Here is a 21,655-nt window from a genome sequence, read left to right on the forward strand (position 1 = left end):
ATAAAAATGTTAAATAGGATATAGGATTTATAAGAAGCAAAGACGTCATTTAACTTTCATCGAAATTGACAAAATCTATATATACGTAGGTATTTTATTTTTACGGAGTCATAATGGTGTATTCTTTTCCGCAGTACATCTCTTTAAGAAAAAAGGCTCGTATACTGGAGTGACTTGTAGTAAAAGTTTAATTAGAAATGCCTTCGGCGGCCACTTCATCCCGCGCCTGTAGCTTTATCTTACACTATTCATTGTCTACGACTTCGTACGCAGTTTTTTATTATTATAAAAAATCTTTCGTTTAAAGTTTTATAAGTAGAGAGATAATAACATTCTGTGATCTGGCAATTGTTACTTTCTTTTAGTTTGGTAGTAAAAATTTACCGTCGCAGCAAAGCTTACAATATTATAATAATATGACAGTTGACATAATGATATAAAACCTCGTCGAAAACTGTCTTTAAAAAATGTAAAAAATTTCAAAAATGTAAAAAATTTCATACTGACTTAGTAAATAACTTCAAATAAAGCTACGTAACATCAAATTAAGTTGGTTTCACATAAGTTTAATTGTTATCAAGGAACTTAATACTTTAAATGTAAACAAACAGACGAACAATTTTATTTTCTTATTTAGTACGAAGTTAGGATTCAGTTTGTTTTACGATGGAACAAAGTCTTATTTTTCCTTGGACTTTTTCAACGATAATAGCATTGAGGTGTTGATGCTTCGTTCACTTGTGAATCACAAGCTATTTTAATTTAAACATTATTTAGTATTTTCTATTTTTTTCTATTGCCATTGTAAATATTTTAAATATAATTGAATACTTAATACAAATTTCGCTTAATATAATTTATAATATTCAAAGTATATGTGCAGTTTGATTCAGAATTTATAAAGAGCTCTGATCTTGTGATTTAAAAATTAACAACAATTTAATCTAGTTAATTTAATTAAGCAATCTACTTATATCTAGACTATGTCACAATAACTAACTAACCACCACAAAACATATGAATTAATTTGTACTATATCAAATGAACTATGCTAACTAAAACTAAAGCAAACTAAAAATAAAACTAAATAATATTATAACTAAGAGCTCTTGTTTAATCTATCTTTATATATATAATTCTTCTGTGAGTGTGTATGTCACTGAACTTCTCTCAAACGACTGGAGCGATTTTGATGAAATTTTTTGTGTGTGTTCAAGGGGATTTGGGTATGGTTTAGATTCACAATTTTGTCCGTTGGACAATGTTTTTTTAATTAATTTTTAATTTATTAGTAGTTGTTGATTTTGGAATGTTTTACATTGGATCCGACAGACGGCGCTACCATCGCAGTGTCAAATTTTAAACAATATTCGAATTAAAGACGTGTAGACAGGACAACGTCTGTCGGGTCCGCTAGTCTATATATAAAAATCAATTGGTGTTCGTTAGTCTTGCTATAACTCGAGAACGGCTGAACGGATTTATCTTATCTTGGTCGTGAAATGTTCGTGGAGTTCTAGGGAAGGTTTAAAAGGTGAGAAAAATTCTAATAATTGCCGGGTACTAATTTAGTTTTTATTCCATTCACGCAGTCAGAGTCGCGGGTGACAGCTAGTTTAAACTTATTTAAACATAAAGTATTTTTTTTTAATGAATATTTTTCTTTGCTCGTGACCCAATGGGATTGTAAAGTTAAACGGTCTTAAGATTTAATAATGTTCTACAAACAGATACTCTTAACTAGTTAGTTGACTTGCCCGTTCGAACGCAGCACGCACTTTTAAAATATTCACTTTTAAAGCTCTGACTAATTAAAAAACACCCCTACTTGAAAAACTTTCCGCTTTTTTCCTTCACAGAGGGTTGGGGGGTGTAAGGTGAGAGAGAATTGTTTGAAGTCTACGTATTTCTTTAATTGTTTTTAAGATGAGTTGATGTTTCCTATTTGTTTTTCATCTTTACAGCTTCTTGATTGTTTGCAAGATTAATGAAGGTTAACTTTATTTGTGAGTTTCCATTGTCTCTTTACAAATACAGTAAAAGCTCTTTATTCGCGGGTGTTTTGTTCCATAAATATACAGCGAATATAGGAATTGACTCGTAATTTTCATCCGTGAATAGTAGAAACGCAAATGAAGGAAGCGCATAAGGAGCTTTCTCATACTTGTTTTTTATGTTTATGTTATATATAATTCTCGTGTCACAATGTTAGTTACTTAACTGTGAAACAACTTGACCAATTTTTATAGTAGCTCTGAAAATCGGCTTACTATTTTTTTATACTGCACGGACGGAGTCGCGAGCGACATCTATGTATATATGTTTTTTAATCTAATCTCATACACATATGATAAGATCTACAAATTTTTTAATATTAAAAGTTATAAATAAATATATAATTGTATTATAGAATTAAAAATTATTATTATATTATAAAGAGAATTTGTTTGTTTGTTTGTTCAATATGCTCTCAAACTACTGAATAAATTAAAAAAAATCTTTCACCGTAGAAAAGCTACACTAATCCAAATGTGACGTAGGTTTTATTTATTACTAGATTGTTTAATTTTACCTGAACGTAGTGACAGGAATATTAATAGTAGTTTAAAAGGTACATAGCGATAAACAGTAGAGCCGACGGCTTATGTCGTTTGAAAGAAAATTGAAGAACACATAGACAAGATGAAAGAGAGAAATATTGGCAAACAAAGAGAAAATATTTACCTTAATTCAAAGATAATTTAAATATTAAGTTATTGTTTATTAATAATAATAATCGTGTTGTGTATTTTATTATTATTGATAGTAAATAAAGAAAAGAAAAAAATATTATTTAATATGCCAGAAAAAAAATTGACTATTCTTACTGGCAGTCGTAAAAGATAAGGCTAAATATTAAAGATGACCTTGAGTTGATTTCACGTGGGATAAGACCGGAAAGATGATGGCCAGAAATAATATATGTTATAGTTATAAATTAAAAAAAAAAGACTGTATTTTTGTTAGTCGCCAGATCCTGATTTACTTAGAACATAAAATTCTAACCTAACAAGCACGTCGATTTAATTACGTGTTTATTTGATTCGCTCACCACATTATATTATTTTTAATATAAATTAGAAAATGTTTATCGAATTAAATCTTTGTAAAATAACATCATTTTATATTTTATATATACAAATAGATATTTTAAAAAGTTTCCGTTTTATTTTATTGTAATACATCGAAGTATAAAGACATTCGAAATGATAGTGACATGTGAGAGAGTTTGTACAATGACGAAATGACAACTTCACCTTTATTTAAATCACAAACAAACAAACAGACAATACAATATAATAAACTGTCGGACACAAAATAAAAGCACATCGGAGAAATTTCAACGTATAAATAGGTAGATGAAAAAAAAAGGTAGTCGACTCCGCCCCGGTTTTAAGCCACGCCTTTACGTAGTGGGGGAACCCTGGCTTATTCGCCAGTCCGTTGAGGCATTCGCGGTTCGCGTACGACGTTTCAGTGAATATTCCAATAGTTTCCATAAAGAAATATATTTCAAAATCAAATACAATTAGCGATTTAGCAACGTCAAAACGCATGCGAATTTGACAGTTGTTTTTTTTTTTTATAAAAAGGCAAAGGTCCGCGTATCCGTTCGGTTGTGTGAGTGTGTGATAGAGTATGTTGTTTTAATATTATAAGTTACGAATGGCGGATTGTAGTGGGATATACAGCGTGATTTAAAAAAGGTATGGAATTTTTGTTTAATTTTTTTTTTAAATATTAATTATTATTTTTTATGCATATACGAAATACTGTTATTTTGCTCTACAATATTTTTGAGTAGGCGTGAACCTTCTAATATTACATATAAAAAAACACTGGCATAATATAATTAACTAGTACTCGAAAATATTTTTCTTGCATTACTTATAAACAGAAAATATATACTTCTTCAGTATGGACTCAAAACTATTCAACGCATTTAAAAAAAAAACATTTACGGAAAGCCAAATGAATTCATTAAGATTGATTTAAGTTTTGTAAAAACCTACATTGATTATCTTTATTGTTAAAAAAGGCCGTAATGTAAAAATAAGTATAAACAATATGATCTGTTTTTGTGATATTGGAAAATACGAAAATTTCTATTCAAAGAAGCTCTTCTCCAATAACTATTTGAAAATTATAACACCTTAATAAATATAAAACCTATATCAATGTTTAAATCTCGTAACAAATGATAAAATAGTGTGTTACATCAAAATAAGACGATTTCGTTTTTTTTTAATCTTCTAAATACAAAAGCCAGTGTCAAAGATCAAAAAAATCACCGAATATAAAAACGAACATACTTTTTATAAAAAATATATAAAACCAGTTTTTTGTACAACCATTAAAGTAAAAAAAAAAATGAGATAAAATTCTAAAACCAAATTTAGTTGTTAAAAAAGTGAGAAAAATTCATGATGTTCATTTTGTTTTGTCTTTTTTTATTAATACGAATTTTAATAGAATAAAAATTTTTTAATAGAACGTTTTTTAATAGAATAAAAATGTTTGTCCTATTTTAATTTAAAAAAACAGTCTTATTCGCTAATTATAAATAAAAGATATATAAAAGAAATAAAGAAAAAAAACGTTGAACATTTCAAATATATATATAAAATACTATTCTGTGAAAAAAATGTTATCGTAGAACATCCGTAAAGAAACATATGCAAAGGAATAAATTAAAAAGTCGAGTACAACGTTAATAAGAAATATTTAATCTGTGCCGAGCAATTAATCATTTGAAATAATTAATTTGTTTAACACTTTTATACTATTAAATTATTTGTACAGTTGTTTTAAATAATGCAAATTTATAGCGGACTGAAGCATTGTATTTATGTTTTTTAAATGGTTGAAATGATATAATGTTACTGGCCAGTTATAATTTTTATTCTTTTTTTTGACATTTGAATTTTAAAGCAATATCAAAACGCTTTTACGTGTTTTTAAAGATGGCTACTTTCTGCGATTTTTAAAGTTGATATTTTAATAGGATAATGGGGTAAAAGTATAGTACATTTAAAGATATTTTATTGCTGACTAAAGTTCAAGAAATATAATAGACAAAAATGTAAAAATCAATGCTTTACCGATTATAAAATATAATAAAAAAAACTATACCCAAAAACATGATATAGAACAATATTTTAACCAGTAAATTTTAGTGCTATCACTACCCAATTATATTACTAATATAGTAATAAAGATGCCAAAATAGTTACATACCGCGGATTAAAAAAAAATAAAAAGTTAATATTTTCCAGGATAACGGATTTACATGTTTGTATTTCCAGAACGGCTTACGGGATGTTGAAGAACACATAGGCTACTTATTTTTAGTAGCGCGGATGAATTCGCGTGCGACAGCTAGTATGACATAAAAAAGCGTAAATGATTATTAAAAAGAATAAAACAAAGAAAAAAAATTATGTGGCAGAATATTCCAAAGACCTTAGCCTTTAAAATCAAATTAAAAAATAATCAGGATTCCAGAAGCTTGTGAACAAAGTAAAATAACAATGTCAATAGCGAATATGAACTTAACAATGTTATAATAACATAATAATTTATTGTATTTGTAATTGTTTTACGTAAGAGATATAATTTATGTTGTGTAATCGACATGGACGATTTTTATTCTGTTCCACTTGTTAAAATATCATAAAATTATTTTAATGTTTTGTTTGGTTAACAATTTTGACGTTTGCGTTACGTTTAAAAATAGTTTTCTTTTTTTTTAGAACTATTTGTAGTAGTTGCCAGTACGTCGTAAGCGCATAATTAAAAATATAGTAATATTGTCTATGCCACCGGGAGATAATGTAGCTTGCCAGTGACAGAATTTTTCATATTCAGTAGTTTTTGAAATAAACAGATAATCAATGAAATCTTCTTTTTCTAATATCAGTATAAAAAGCTGCCAGTGACTCAAGTAAAATAATTAATTGTAGATTATTAAATCGATTAATATAAGCTTATAAATAGAGTTTTTTTAACATATCATAAAATATGTCACGAGGTCCTAGTTTTTAGTTTAACTTAATTATTGTAAAAGTTCTTTTAGTGAGCTTAAGGATTATCTTAGCGGCCCTTAAAGGATAATAGATGGCGTTAGTTGTTAGAAGTTGTTTGATTTGATGTTTACGTATTCTGTTGAAAATTGCTAGAGAATTGGTCTGGCGTCTCGTTTATTTTTTTTAATTAATAATTATTATAATTAAATATTCGTCTCGTGGATATAAATTACGATACAAATTTGTATATTTCTAGCGATTACTTGTTAGATCAAAGTTAATTTAACTAACGCAAATTCTTATGAGAAAATAAATTAATTTATTTTAATGCACTCGTCTTTGTTCAAAATTTATCTCTAGAAGAATACATATTTAAGAAGGTTAAAATATCTTTGGTTCTGTCTTGGTGTGTACAAAAACAGTACTGCAATGTGTACTATTCTACCCTCGTGTGAAAGTGTTTCACGGCGAACTTGAGTTGAAAAGCTTTGCTCCGTTGACATTATTGAATACAATTTTAGTACTGATATTAATAGCGTGTGCAGAGCTAAAGAAATATGACCGCGCCCTTTGAAACTCGGTACTATTCTTGATGTTGGCAGAATTTTTAGTCGTATTAGGGTTGTAGCACACTGCAGCAAAAGCCGGCGGCGAAACGTGCGACATATGAGAGCTAGCATAATTTTAGCCTATCCTTTGCCTCCTTGTTCTTATAAGAAAAGTATGGGATGGGGAAATAGTTTTGACAGGGACACATACGAATTTTCCTCTGATTAAAGGTAGGCAACGTATCTGCAATTGCGGATGTCCATGTGGCTGGTCCCTCGTTTACCACTAAATTTTAAAAGAAAATTTAGTATCCATTTTCTATACTATGAAGTTATTACATTAGGTTCATATCAAAGGTTTATTACTTTTCGGTTTGTTAGCTATGTCCTCGACGTCTTGTCTCTGGTAGGTTTTCAGGTTAAATTATAACCTTATATTATAATGGAAACAGAGTTGTAATTTTACTCTTACTAATATTATAAATGCGAATGTTTAGATGGATGTTTGTTTGAAGGTATCTCCAGAACGGCTGCATGTATCTTGCTGAAGTTTGGCTTAGATATAGAAAATATACTGGAAGACATAGGCTACTTAAGTTTTTAATTTCGCGCAGACGGAGTTGCGGTTGACAGTTTGTTATTAAACCTTATTAAAGTCTAGATAAATACGAATCGAATGATTACCTCATAGTTTAAAATCTTGCCTACACGTTTAATTTACAACTCCATTGAAATAGAAATTAACGACAACCAGTCTAATGCTGTTTGTTTGTTTGTTTACTAACTTAAAGTTAAGTATTAACATGAGTTATAACAGATGTGCGACTGATGTAACTATTTACTCTTTCTTCCGTTCACTTTAACTTAAAAAAAGTAAGTTTTTCTAATATATTCCCACGACGCCACGCTCGTGTTCTTGATAAATATTCATGAAGTAATCAAGTGTAGCTAAGCCTAATATAGTACTAATATGTTCAAAAGCATACAACTATATATGTAAAGAATTCTCATACATACTGTATACGGTACGAATTCATTTATATGTAACCTAAATTCAAACATAATCAACCAACCCGCACTTAACCAGCGTGGTTGACTATGGCCTATCACCCTTAACTTAGGGTAGACTCCGAGCTCCTCTGTGGCGACGTATAGTGAGCTGATGATGAACCTAAATTTGTATAGAGCAGGCTCAGGAGTTAAACATTTGACTTGCAATCGACGGGTCTTGGGTTCGAATCGCGTCATGTACCAAAGTGTTTTCCGATTTTTAATTTATATATGTACATTTATGCGACGTTCTTACGGTGAAGGAAAACATCGTGATGCAACCTGCATATATCTGAGAAGTAATTCAAAGATATATGTGAAGTCAACCAACCCGCACTTGGCCAGCGTGGTTGACTATGGCCTAATCACCCTTAACTTAGGGTAGGCTCCGAGACTCTTGGTGGGGCGTATAGCGAGCTGATAATCTCAATTCATATGCTTTGGCGATCAATATAAATGTAATTAAAATCCTTAGATTTAAAAGTGTTTAAGTTAGTATTTTAAATTAAATTGAATAGTTTTGATATCGGTAACGGCGTTAGGGTATAGATTGGACGGTTGAGCTTAAGCCGCTGATCAAGAAGAGTGGTCACAGTTCTGCGGATTATTATACATAGTCTCACGTAACCCTACCTTCCACCCCTAAAAGCATGGTAAAAAGGGCTCGCAGTAATCCAGCCTAAAGTGCTGATAGCCCTAAATAAGGCACAGATGACAAAGTTAACGAAAAATTATTGAAAAATTATTAGGTGTTATCTGACGTCCGCGACTTCGTCCGTGTGGAATGAAAAAAGAAACTTAACTAGTTTCCGGTAATTATTGGAATTTTTCTCACCTTTTAAACCTTCCCTAGACATGCACGAACATTTCAAGACCAAGATAAGATAAATCCGTTCAGCCGTTCTCGTGTTTTAGCAAGACTAACGTACAGCAATTGATTTTTATATGTATACTAGCGGACCCGACAGACGTTGTCCTGTCTACACATCTTTAATTTGAATAAATTAATATGAAGTTAATATTTGATGAAAATTGTGAATCTAAACCATTCCCAGATCCCCTTGAACACACATAAAAAAATCAATATCGCTCCAGTCGTTTGAGAGAAGTTCAGTGACATACACACTCACAGAAGAATTATATATATAAAGATAGATTAATAAAATTTAAATGTTATTATTCAATTTGCTAGTTTTTCATATCCAGATACGATACTTTTACTATTCCAAAATGGTTTGGGTGTTAAAATATTTTTTAAATAATTAGATTGAATAAAATTCTTAATCAAATTTATGGCATCAAATCATACTATAAAAGATCTTCAGTTCATTGTGTAAAGAATCTATTGTCCATTATAACTGAAATAGATATGACCAATATTAGATTAAAGTTAATACGATCCGCCATGATCATTTACAATGCGGGTGCTAACAATATCTTGGGTGGAGACTATTATATTGACGTTTCATATGAAACAAAACACAATGTGAGAGCGAGAGAGAAGACAAATTTCAATTATGTTCCATTTTTGAATTTTTCTTCTTTTTAATTCAACCAATAATAAAAAGTAGTAACGCTGATTGTATGTTCTTTTTTTAAACTTTAAAACTTTTTAAAGATATAGGAGTTAATGTTTTTTTGCATCTTACTAATATTATAAATACGAATGTTCGGATGTATGTTTGTTAGAAGGTGTCTACAGAATGTATGGAACTCAATGTATTTTGGCATAGATGTAGAACATAGTCTGAAAGAAAACATAGACCTAATTATTTTTTTAATTCCTGTCTGACGGAATCGCGGGTGATAGCTAATCTGTAAAATATTTACTTATGATTTTGAAACGTTTTATTACAGTTATAATACTGATAAGAAATTCTTGTATTTACTAACATTCCTAAGACTACATAAATTATATCCAAACAATAACAAACAATTCTTACTTTCATAACTGTAGTAGAAAATATCCGAACGGTTATGTTTATTTTTCTTTTTTAAAGGCAATTTATGACTTGATAGCTGGCAGGTTATTCTCAGATAAAATGTAAAAAGGTTTTATTCATATAAGATTAAAATGTTAATTTTTAGATGCGAATATTCCGATTATCTACACTTAATTATCTGTGACACTTAAATAATATTATGTTGCTTGTGTTTTACAGAATTTAATTGAGTTGTCTTTATGTTAAAGTAAATTTGTGACGCTTAAATTTTAATCGATTTAAAATTTTGCAATTATTGTTAGAAAAAAATGGTAATAAAAAATTAATTCCAAAATAGATTTAATTCTAAAATACAATGACTTCATCATCATCAGCTCACTATACGTCCCCAACGAGGGGCTCGGAGCCTACACTAAGTTAAGGATTAGGCCATAGTCAACCACGCTGGACGAGTGCGGGTTGCTTGACTTCATACATATCTTTGAATTACTTCTCAGATATATGCAGGTTGCATCACGTTTCCTTCACCGTAAGAACGTCGGATAAATGTACATATGTAAATCGGTTAAAAAACACATTGATACATGGCGGGATTCGAACCCAGGACCTGCAGATTGCAGGTCAAGTGCTTGACCCCTGAGCCACCGACTCTCTTGCAATGACAGTTCCTTGTAAATTTTTATCCAGAGTTCCGCTCACTTTACTAGTTTTGAAACAACTATTTAGCAAATTTATACCTTGTTCTAATGACACAAAGACTAATTTGTGTTTCACAATACTAGTATGCAGTCCAATGTTACATTTCCATACACGCGAAGTTGTTAATTATTTCTTTGGAAATGAATGGCACAGGTGTCGATGGCCGGCGGTACGTTATGCCGCCATTATGAAAAAAAAACAAAGAAAAAGGAATGTTTTAGAAGTATCTAACACCGGTAGTATTGTCAGTTATTAGTTTAGTATTTATTCTGCTTATTTTCATTTAAATTAAGAGGAAACAGCTTATATTTATTGTTTATGTATAGACGAACAATGATATCTGAATCTGTGGGCATAAGTCAGATCAAATTTTGACAGCTCACTAACGCCCCTCTGTTAATGACAAAAGTATCGTAAGATCCTTTTTTTGCCATTTTATGTAGCCATGTTTTACTATTTAATAAAAGAAATATTTATAATAGATAATTATGTTATCGTCGTTTTAAGTTCCAAATGAAAAATATGGTACTAAAGAATTAATTAATTTTAAATAATTAGTAAAAAACAACTTTAAAATTAGTTTATTTATTAAAAAGGTACACCAATTGTATGTTCAACAAGCACGTGCATACAAACATACAGACAAAACAAACAGAGGAACATACAGATGACAGGCTGGACACTGGACAATTTTGAATAAAATAGGAAAAAAAAATAACTGAAAAGCCAAAAACTTGAAAGTGCATTTAACGGTATCATTGGTTGTAAATTAAACCGAGATCGAATTTACGAGTATAATGTGTTGATTATTTCTTTTAATTGTTTTCAACCAGGTGTAAATCGCTAGTAAAAATTGATAACGCTATTAATGAAGAGTAATCAGCAAACCATCGTCAGATGTATGACCTAGACATTTTATATACGGCGTTTTGAAAAAAACCTAATTAAATTAATTATTGGAATTATCAAACTGATGCGTCGCTAAGTTAAAAAAGCGATAACTGGCCAGTGTTGAATTAAAAAATTGGATTTACAATCTACCATAGATTATGGACGTTCTTTTTTTAAACGTTGATGTTATAATTACGCTTTGCACCTTTTTGTTGTAGAAAATAATGTTTTATGACATTCTAAAATTAAAAAAAGTAGTTTTTATTCGATTGATAAAAGCGTAATGTTTTCGACGCGCGGTTTGGCTTGGTATGACACATTTTTGTTACTCTATTTCCATTAAGAAAATAGTTAAGTTATAATTATTTTTAGATTTAATCAATAGCTTATAATGTCCACGACCTATTTCGTCTTAAAAGTCTATTTGAGAATTTTGCTTTACTGTCAGGAATTTTGTAATGCTCATAAAGTTAATTAATTTAAATTTGTTCGTATACTTTCATGACCGGCCTTTTCGAGTATCTTTATTAATTCCTAGACTTAATACCGTATATGTACGATTTTATATTCTACAACCGTATTAACACGTCAAATGAGCGATTCAAGATCATCATTTACAGATAAAAAATATTTCAACTGTCACTTTGAAATGTCAAAATTTTCGCGCCGTTTCGCTTGCGGTCAAATTCCTAGACGTTATTTACACAAAAATATGTGATATTTTAACAGTGTAAATGACACCGTTTGTGTAATTTTTTTATTAAATTATATTTATATCGGGTTTTAATACAAGGGTTTTAATACAAGGCAGGACCTAACAAGCGCACGCATTCCTAAGTCAAGTAATGCTCGTGTGCTCGATTTGTGTGAACACGTCTTTACATAGATGTATGTGTTAGCAAGATATGCATATGAGTGATTGACAATTTTGCCTTGTCCATTTATCCATACTCAAAGCTTTTGGATACTATCTTCCTAATATATCTTAATATTATTAATGCGAATGTTTTGGTTGGAAGGATGTTTGTCTGAAGGTGATCTCCAGAACGGCTATATACCTCGCTGTAATTTGGCACTGATAGAACATTGTCTGGAAGAACACGTAGGTTACTAAGTTTTTTAATTCCGCGCAAACGGAGCCGCGGGCAACCGCTAGTTAATAAATATCTTATTAATAATTTATCACAATAATAATACTTTTAGTATGGAATATAGAGTATATAAATAAGAAACCTCTAACACCTCGGGAAATTGCGAAATCGTGATACTAAAATAAAACAATTCAATTTCGCTACACTTTACACGTAACCAACTACACGGAAATATATACAACAGGTATAAATCTTATTTCATAGCTGATAGAGTTCAATTTGCAATATTCCAATGCTTTATGTAACTTGGTTGTGTTCTTAAACCGGACAAAGTTAAGTGCGCTATAAACTTGAATCTTATGTCTATGTGGTAAGGTTGATAATTGCTTGTGATAAGTGAGAGTTGTGGCGCGGTGGGCAGATTAAACGAAATGTCTGGTTTGGCTGCGCGCGCGCCGCTACGTGTGTGGTCTGCTTGCGCATCGTTAGCCAGTATGCTCTACTTCAATATTTACTAAAGTTAAATGCTATTGGTTACTGAGCTCTTTGTATATTTTTCGTCTTTAATCGTATGATTATTAGTAACTATCTAAAACACTGTAACTTTATATTTTTTTTTAAATCATCCTTTATCATTAAAAATCAATCGATGGGGTATATAATGTTTTTTTTTATTTTTAATTAACTAAATACTACTAATGTAATCGTTTTTTGTAGAGGAAGTAGATTTGGAACAGTTTATCACAAGTTAAAAGTTTTCATAAATCATCGCTAGATGGCGTTATTAATTTTTATACCGATTGTAATGAGACGTAGCATATTATAAGCAATATTTTTATGACATTTAAACTATGTATGTTTATATATTTACAGAAGGATTGCAAGCAAACAGTTTGTTTACATATTAAGTCATTAATGATAAAAGCTTAAAAATTACGAAGTTTAAGTAAGCAGGGGTCTAGTTCTGAATCAATGAAGCATCGGTGATGTAAAGAAGTTTATTATCTTTCTAGCTGTCGCCTGCGACACAGTCCGTGAGGCATTAAAAATAATAGATATATAGATAAGTAGACTATGTTCTATATGTGTGTTAAATATCTTCCAAACAAACATCCATCCATCCAAACATTCGCATTTATAATATTAGTATGATGATAAATTAAATTTGTGAGTAGAGCAACCTTACAACACATATATGGCAACCAGTTTGGTCTCCCCGGTGACCGCAACCGCAGCATCCTCCGAGCGGTTAACTTGTTATAATTATTGACCGACTGTGTTTTATGCGACTTAATGCGGATAAGCTATAAATTTGCATATCAATATCATCGATTCATGTAAAACTTACCACTTTACTTAAAGTATTGTGGACTAGCTGTCGCCCGCGACTCCGTCTGCGCGGAATTAAAAACAAACATAATGACTAGCCTATGTGTTCTAGGGCGTTGCATCATACAAACTTTAACATACCATTTTGGACCCTTAGGGGATGAATTTCGTAAAAACAAAACATAGTAAACTGATATAAAAAACGGCCAAACACGTATATTCGTCCGGTGGCGGCGCTGACTAGTTTCGAGCCCATCGGGGGCCCTTCATCAGGATGAGTGGTACTGGTATTATTTCGCGGACGCGCCCTGTAGCTCACTCATCTTTTATATATATCAGTTTAGTATAATGTCTCTCGAAAGTTTGAACAGCCTACATAGTAACATAAACCTCTATGCAAAATTTTAAATCTAGATATCTTGGCTGTGCGATAGTTGAGTCAGTCAGTTTACTCTTTTATATATAGATTACTGTTATGACAACTGCACGAGGATATAAGGCACATAACATATAAGAGGTGTCGGATATCGACTCTCAATATCGTTGTGTGTTACGACCTTTATGCGAAATGTCAGGGCGTTCACACCTTTTTTGATTTTCACAAATGATCTCCGCCTTGGCATTTATTAAAAGACTGTCACTGACTAGCTGTCATAAACTTTGTCATGTAAATAAAATTTGTAGAAATACATAGAAAGTAATCTGTTTTACTTTCTTTTGTTAACAGATGGCGTAGAACTACAAATTCAAGATGGCAGCGGTGTCGACAACCGTACACCTGCAGGATACCAGAATAAAGATTCAGGATCAAAGCGATGAAGACCATGAGCCATATTCACCAAATACAAGAGACACAATCAGTCCCGAATACAATGAAGAAGATAAATTCGAAGATAGAACGATACATACATCCTCTTTCTCCATACACAACGTTCTAAAGAAAGAACGAGACACAAATAGTCCAGAGAATGTCTTTTCAACAGATAAACTATTGCAGAATACACCAAATTTCGATGATGGTCAAAATTCTAGGACGTCGGAAAGCGTCAGTCCGAGGCTTGAAGATGATGATACGATTGGAAATGAATACAGAGGTGAAATAAGTGTGGATGATGAAAATTCTTGCTGCAGCGATGACACTGTCTTATCCGTTGGTAACGAGGCTCCAGTATCCAGTTACCATGACAACGAGAAAAGCAGTCCGGACACCTCCCAAGGTTTATCCTCCTTTAAACACATACAGACACATCTGAACGCGATCTCACAACTTAGTCAGAACCTAAATGTAAACCAACCTTTACTCCTCCGACCAAGCCCGATCACCCCAAACCCTCTAATGTTCCTAAACCAGCCGTTGCTGTTTCAAAATCCATTAAACCAAGTGGATTTAAAATCTGGGGTGATACCAAATAGAATGCCAATGCCACAAAACAATTTAAATCTTAATACGCAGCATTTTGGTTTAAATTTCGGTTTAAGAATGAAAAACCAAACAATGGAAACGCGTCATCGAAGCGATGAGAACAGACGTGTTAATTATAGTACACCGAAATCACCAGACAATGAATCTGGAAGGGATTTCATAAATCAAAATTGTTTAAAATTTAGTATAGACAATATTTTGAAGGCTGATTTCGGTAGACGAATAACTGATCCGTTGACGAAAAGAAAGTCTTTAAAGTCGAGGTCGTTTGAGGCTAAAGTACCTGTAAAAGAGGCTCCATTGCCCTCTAAACCGGAAGTGCTTGAGGCTAGAGTACCGGAGATAAAACCTATTGATAAAGGGGCAATTGATCTTTCGAAAAGCGACGACGGTTCCAGCAACCAGAGTAGTACTACAAGTAAGTTGGTATATTCAACAATGTTTAAAATTAGAATGGTAGAGCGAGCATGGTTCAGTGGGTTAGGCACTTGAATTGCAATCTGCAGGGCCTGGGTTCGAATCCCGTCATGTACCAATGTGTTTTCCGATTTACAAATGTACATTTATCCGACGTTCTTACGGTGAAGGAAAATATCGTGATGCAACCTGCACATATATGAGAACAAATTTAAAGATATGTATGATGTCAACCAACCTGCACTGGGCCAGCGTGGTTGACTAAGGCCTAGTCCCCTTTGATTTAGGGTAGGCTCTGAGCTCTTAAAGAAAATAATAAAACTAAAGCAAAATTTCAACCAAAAGAGCAGGTCTTAAAAATAGTCTTAAAGTTCTTTTACAGCTTTTATAGTTTCTCAATATAATCGTAGCCCCTTTACATTTATTTAAAGACAGATCTAATTCTAGTATCCTATGACTATCATTAATTACCATTGTCTATGTTGTAGGTACAACGACCGGTGAGAACGGGCCAATGGTGTGGCCGGCATGGGTGTACTGCACACGTTACAGCGATCGGCCTAGTTCGGGTGAGTTTTACTACAATAATATACAGGGTTATGTATATTGTTTCGCTCGTGATCGCTCCCAGAGATCATTAGTAATATAAAGGGTTTGCTGGGGGGAGGAGGTTCTTTGATGAGCTGGGTAAGCTGGAGTGACCCATGTTCTGACAACGCAAAATATGTTTTCGCACGTTTTACCATCGGCACGATTTGCAGAAACCGTAGCTACGAAACTACGGTTTCTCGGCATAGCAAGGGTTATGACTACAATAGTTATCAATGCCTTATTAAGCACTACCAGTGCCCTTGACGAGATCTCTATGTACCCCCTACTTTTACTATGGCTTGGCCTCCAAAGGTAAAGGGCAAGTAAACTGTTGCAAGAGACTGGCAGTTCTTTTTTGTCCATCGCCCTGGGCGGTCATCGTACCGAGTCCAACGCTAACACCGGTATTGATAATTAAATAAATTGTTATTTACTTAGTTTGAATGTCATTAATAATGAATAAAACTAGGGTAATTAGTTACTATAGATTGACGTTTGAAATGGTTCAGTTATCGTTGTTGTTGCGGTTAAAAATACTACCAAAATAAATTGACAATTGTTGAGGTTATGTGACATTTATTGTTAGCTATTGCCAACATGACGGTATGTGTCCGTGTCCAGTTGGCAGCATTGCACGTTATCGAGCCTTCATCAAGATTACCTATTCTGCCTACTTGCATTTTTGTGTCATAAGTTTGGTAAGATATTGTAGCGATGTTTCTTTTGTTTACATAAATATAAATTTTTTATTTAAAATTTAAGCCATTTTTTAACGCTAAGTAAAAATGGTGTTAAATTCTAATCTCCACATTTAAGTTGTAATCTTTAAAACCATTTTGGCTAATCGCTAGACGTTCTAACATATAAAAAGCTTTATTACAAGATTATAAACCGCAAAACAGCTTGCGAGGTACTTAGGCAACCCTGTAGTAAGGGCGTGTAATGAAGTGAAAGGGCAAATAATTTGATAACTCCCCCCTTGGGGATGTTCCGACGGATAACAGAGGCGGAACCCTTGGTTTATTTATTAACGCAAACAGGGAAGATTTACACTTGTTTCATTGTTTTATGATCTACTAGCTGACGCCCGTGACTCCGTCCGCGCGGTATTAAAAAATCAATATAGTAGTAGCCTATGTGTTCTTTCAGACTATGTTCTACATCTATGCCAAATTTTAGCGAGATGCGTTGAGCTGTTCTGGAGATACCTTCAAACAAATATCCATCCATCTAAACATTTACATTTATAATATTAGTAAGATAGCGTATATAAGACCATAGATTATTTTTTTTTATTTTATAAATGTTGTTTGTTGTCAAAGATAAAAAGTTTGTACAATCATACAATGAGTGTGCGACGGCGCGGCGCGATGCGGGGGAGTCGAAAAGTAATTGAATTAGAAATCATTAGGCATGAAAAGTAATGTAGCTACCTACTTCATAAATATTTATCAGCGACCCTCAGAGGGACGATATAAAAATTGCTCTCTAGTGATGTGCCACGTTTGTCGATAGTTCTATGTTTGTTTTTGATTCTTATTAGAATTTTTTGGCAATGTTTTTACGATAAAAACGCATATACGACTTGGAAAATACATTTCTATACTGTCGCCATGTAGCGTTTCTGGATATATCTTCAAACAAACATCCATCCATCTAAACATTCGCATTTATAATATAAGTAAGATAAGATTATTTTTTGACCGTTGATATGCAATATTTACTAATATTATAAATATAGTTTGGATGGATATTTGTGACTACATAGCTCTATAACATATGAAACGATCTTAATGATATTTGTAGTTACAATCAAGAATAACATATAGGATAGATTTTTTTCTCGTAAAATCACTCAGCGATGAATTAAACACTGTGTTTTTTTTTAATTTTCACACCTAGTCGTGAGCAACAGCCAGTGTTATACAAATTTATATTATAATTAAAAACACTGTTGCTAAGTTATAAATTATTTGACATTGGTTACGCGTCTCGATACCGTACCGTTTGATAGAATCGAATCAGTTGATATTTTCATAGTAATCGAGAGGCTATTCGTTTGATATGAATTAAATAATTGACATTTATTATTACAACGTTTAGAAACCTGACAGTATGTTACTGGCCATTATGAAATAGAATTTAAAAATGGAACACCATTATATTGTTATCTCATTTGTTTAAAAGAAGAATGAAAGAGACGAGTATATGTTCAAGTATGGCGATAAAAACACTCTTTGTATGTTACTAATATTATAAATGATAAAGTTTAGATGAATGTATGTTTGTTTAAAGGTATCTCTGGATATATTCAGTGTGGAAGAACAGATGAGTTACTAATTTTTTAATTCCGCGCGGACGGAGTCACGGGCGATAGTTAGTCATTTCCAAACAATGAAATATGAATAACGCGGTAACAAAGCGCTTTTTATGTACACTTCATTACACAAGTGCTTTAATTATTTAACATAAAAACAGCAATACGCTTTCACAAACAAGCCGTTGCATAGACAATTTTATTGACACCTAACAGCTGTAATACTATATTTGTAGTAGAAGCATAACTGCCAAATGATAATTTTACATCCGAGAATAAGGAGGAAAACATATAGAAAACTGGCTGTTGGAAGTTTATTGCTAACTCCAATACCATTAACTGTGGGTTTTTAAAACCGAAATCTTCGTTTAAAAAATGTTGTTTATGTTTTACAATTTAGGTTTTAGAAACCTACGGTAAATTGAAGATATGGTTGATGAAAACTAAATAAAGATGGCGTAGGAATGATCTTACTCTTAGGTTTTGTCTTCCGTATTCTTTGGTAATAATATAAGTAATTGGCTAACTATAGATAGCTCCATCTAACGATTGAAGAAGAATGAAGGAAATCTCTTTGTTGCGCTATAATTATACTAACCGTAGGTTTCTGAGACCAAAAGTCTGTATATAACATAACTATGATAAAACACATGTGGAGATTTAAACGGAGTTTTTGGGTCTCAGGAAACCACGGTTAATGTTCGGAATTGTAAAATAATGTGGTCTTTAAATCATGTTTATCTGACACACCGTTTAGTTATTCGGCATCGTACAGTCAGAAAAACAAGATAATTAAGGAAGGCATCGGAGCGGCAACTTTTGTATCACATTGCAAATGTATTCAATGAACTTTCATAGTATAATGTACATAACTTTTGTAACATGGGAAATAATTGAAGTAAATACTAATCTTACCATATTTTGAAAGTTAAAAAAAGTTCTAATTTTAAGCACTTTTTTTGTCGACTGTACAATTTGTAAAAAACTAAAAACTTTCTATTATTTATTAAAATCTTAAATTAGAATTAAAAGGACGTAATTTTTTTTAAACACTTTTCTTTATACCTGTACATGTTAGTAAATTGGATTATGAATTGTTTACATCATATTACATTTGCATAGTAAAATATGTTGGTCTTCAACATTAATGCGTTCCGTTTTAGACAATGACTAATTACTCTTGCAAAGCTTACGTGTTGTAAAGATAAAATAGGATAGCTTCATTATAAGACTAGATGTCGACCTCGACTACGTCCGCACGGAATTAAAATAACTAAATGAGTAGCCTATGTGTTCTACAAGACTATGTTCTACATCTATGCCAAATTTCATCAAGATCCGTTAAGCCGTTCCGGAGATATCTTCAAACAAACATCTATCGAAACATTCGCATTTATAATATTAGTAAGATAAGATGTGTTTGTTATTTAAATTAATATAAATAAATCATAAATATATTAAAATGTAATTCTATTTAATTGAATAATTAATAAAACTTTATTTTAATTAAGAGATATTTTTTTTGTGTGGTATTAAATATAAACTTTATCTTATACGTTTGGGTCTTAATCGATTTTGTTATTTTATTATTTAATGATAGACGAGACAACGATTTGCATCAAATGCTAGGGTTGTCACTAAGTGTGTTTCGATAGGTCCATCGGCCCAATGGGAAACAATCAATTTGTAGGTTAATAATAAATTTTGATTTTATGTTACGATTTGCATGAAAATAGAGTTGTCACTACGTGAAAAAAAGGGTTGTCACTACGTGTATCGATAGGTCCATCGGCCCAATGGGAAACTATCACTTTTGTAAGTTAAGAATATTTTTTTTAATTTAGGATATCTGTTTTCATTAGCTTTGTTAAAATACGATATTATATACCAAAAATAGAAACTACTTATGAATTACAATATGATTAAATAAAATAATATATAGTCCAAACATTATTAAGCCTCGGAATATCATAAACGGTGTATTATAGTATACAAATTCGTATGTATCGGAACATTTTTTTCGCGGCAATGTTCTAACCTAGCAATCGCAAAGCAGTCATAAAGTTTGAATCATATTATACTTAAAATATTTAAATGTGAGACAAAAGATTTACTTTTAATTTGATATTGTTAGTAAGATTTTTATTCTATTTATTGGTAACCCTAAGTGCAGCTATTACAAAATATAAAATTGATAGTGAGCGCTGAAAGTAATAGAATTATTATCCGCAATAATTACGCGTAATGGCCGCCTTTGAGGTCGCCGCCGTGTGGCGGAAACATGACTTCATTAACATAATTAAGGGCGCTTACACACGAGTAAATTAATGCAAAAAAAAATGCGAAGTATCTATATAATAATGTATTAATTGTTGAAGGAAAACATCGTGATGCAACCTGCACATATCTGCGATGCAAAGATATGTGTGAAGTCAACCTGACTAGGCCAGCGTGGTTGACTATCACCTAGTCACGTATTTAGGGTAGGCTCCGAGACCCTCAGTAGGAACGTATAGTGAACTGATGAAGATAATGATTAAATTTAAAGTGTTTTTTCGTCGTGTCTTTTAGGACCTTAATTCGTTGACTATTTTTTATTACGACAAAGTCTCCTTGTACCCTAAAGAAAAGTCAACTAATAAATAACCTGTCATGTAAAATAAAATCTTATTACATACAGTTTAATGTCCTTAATTGAATGAACTTGTAATATTAATACTGCCCACAATGTACGCTTAATTGGTTACGGTATTTATCTTGTGTACTCGCAGTTTTTAATTATTTTTAATTATTACAATAAATTTTGCGTGACATTTGATCGATTTTTTGACGAAAATAAAATGAAGTAAAGAATTAATTAAACGTAAAGTTTGATCAACATCTTTTTTTAATATATAATAAGTTTTTTTTTTAGTTACTAGCTTTCGCACGCGAATACATCCTTGCGAAATTAAAAAATAAAATAATTAGTAGCCTATGTGTTCTTCTAGACTATGTTCTATATGTATGCCAAATTTCATCGAGATCTGTTGAGCCGTTATGGAGATAACTTCAAACAAACATCCATCCATCTAAACATTCTCATTTATAATATTAGTTAAAAGTAATATAAGATATGAACATACATTTTAACTGTTATTAACTAAATCAGTTTATTAACGGTATTTTGTTAATGCAGGTAAAAAACAATTCCTAATAAATATATTTAAACAATTATCGATAAGTTAAGCAATGGCACATCCCTAATCCTCGCCCTATCTAAACATCTGTTTTCACGCTTCGAATTGCAAT

The 21,655-nt window shown here is 31.7% G+C and overlaps 1 protein-coding gene across 1 annotated transcript in view; it reads left to right on the top strand.

Moving 5' to 3' along the window:
• The first annotated feature begins 3,492 nt into the window (after positions 1 to 3,492).
• Inv (invected homeodomain) overlaps positions 3,493 to 21,655 on the top strand; it is a 51,697-nt gene continuing 33,534 nt past the window's right edge. Inside the window, exons 1-3 of the mRNA XM_013321949.1 lie at positions 3,493 to 3,746; positions 14,344 to 15,457; positions 15,945 to 16,025. Coding sequence (XP_013177403.1) covers positions 14,368 to 15,457; positions 15,945 to 16,025 — 1,171 coding nt within the window. The 5' untranslated portion in view covers positions 3,493 to 3,746; positions 14,344 to 14,367. The remainder of the gene's footprint in view (positions 3,747 to 14,343; positions 15,458 to 15,944; positions 16,026 to 21,655) is intronic.

Source organism: Papilio xuthus, unplaced genomic scaffold (genome assembly GCF_000836235.2).
Source record: "Papilio xuthus unplaced genomic scaffold, Pxut_1.1 DF825946.1, whole genome shotgun sequence".
NCBI lineage: Eukaryota > Metazoa > Arthropoda > Insecta > Lepidoptera > Papilionidae > Papilio > Papilio xuthus.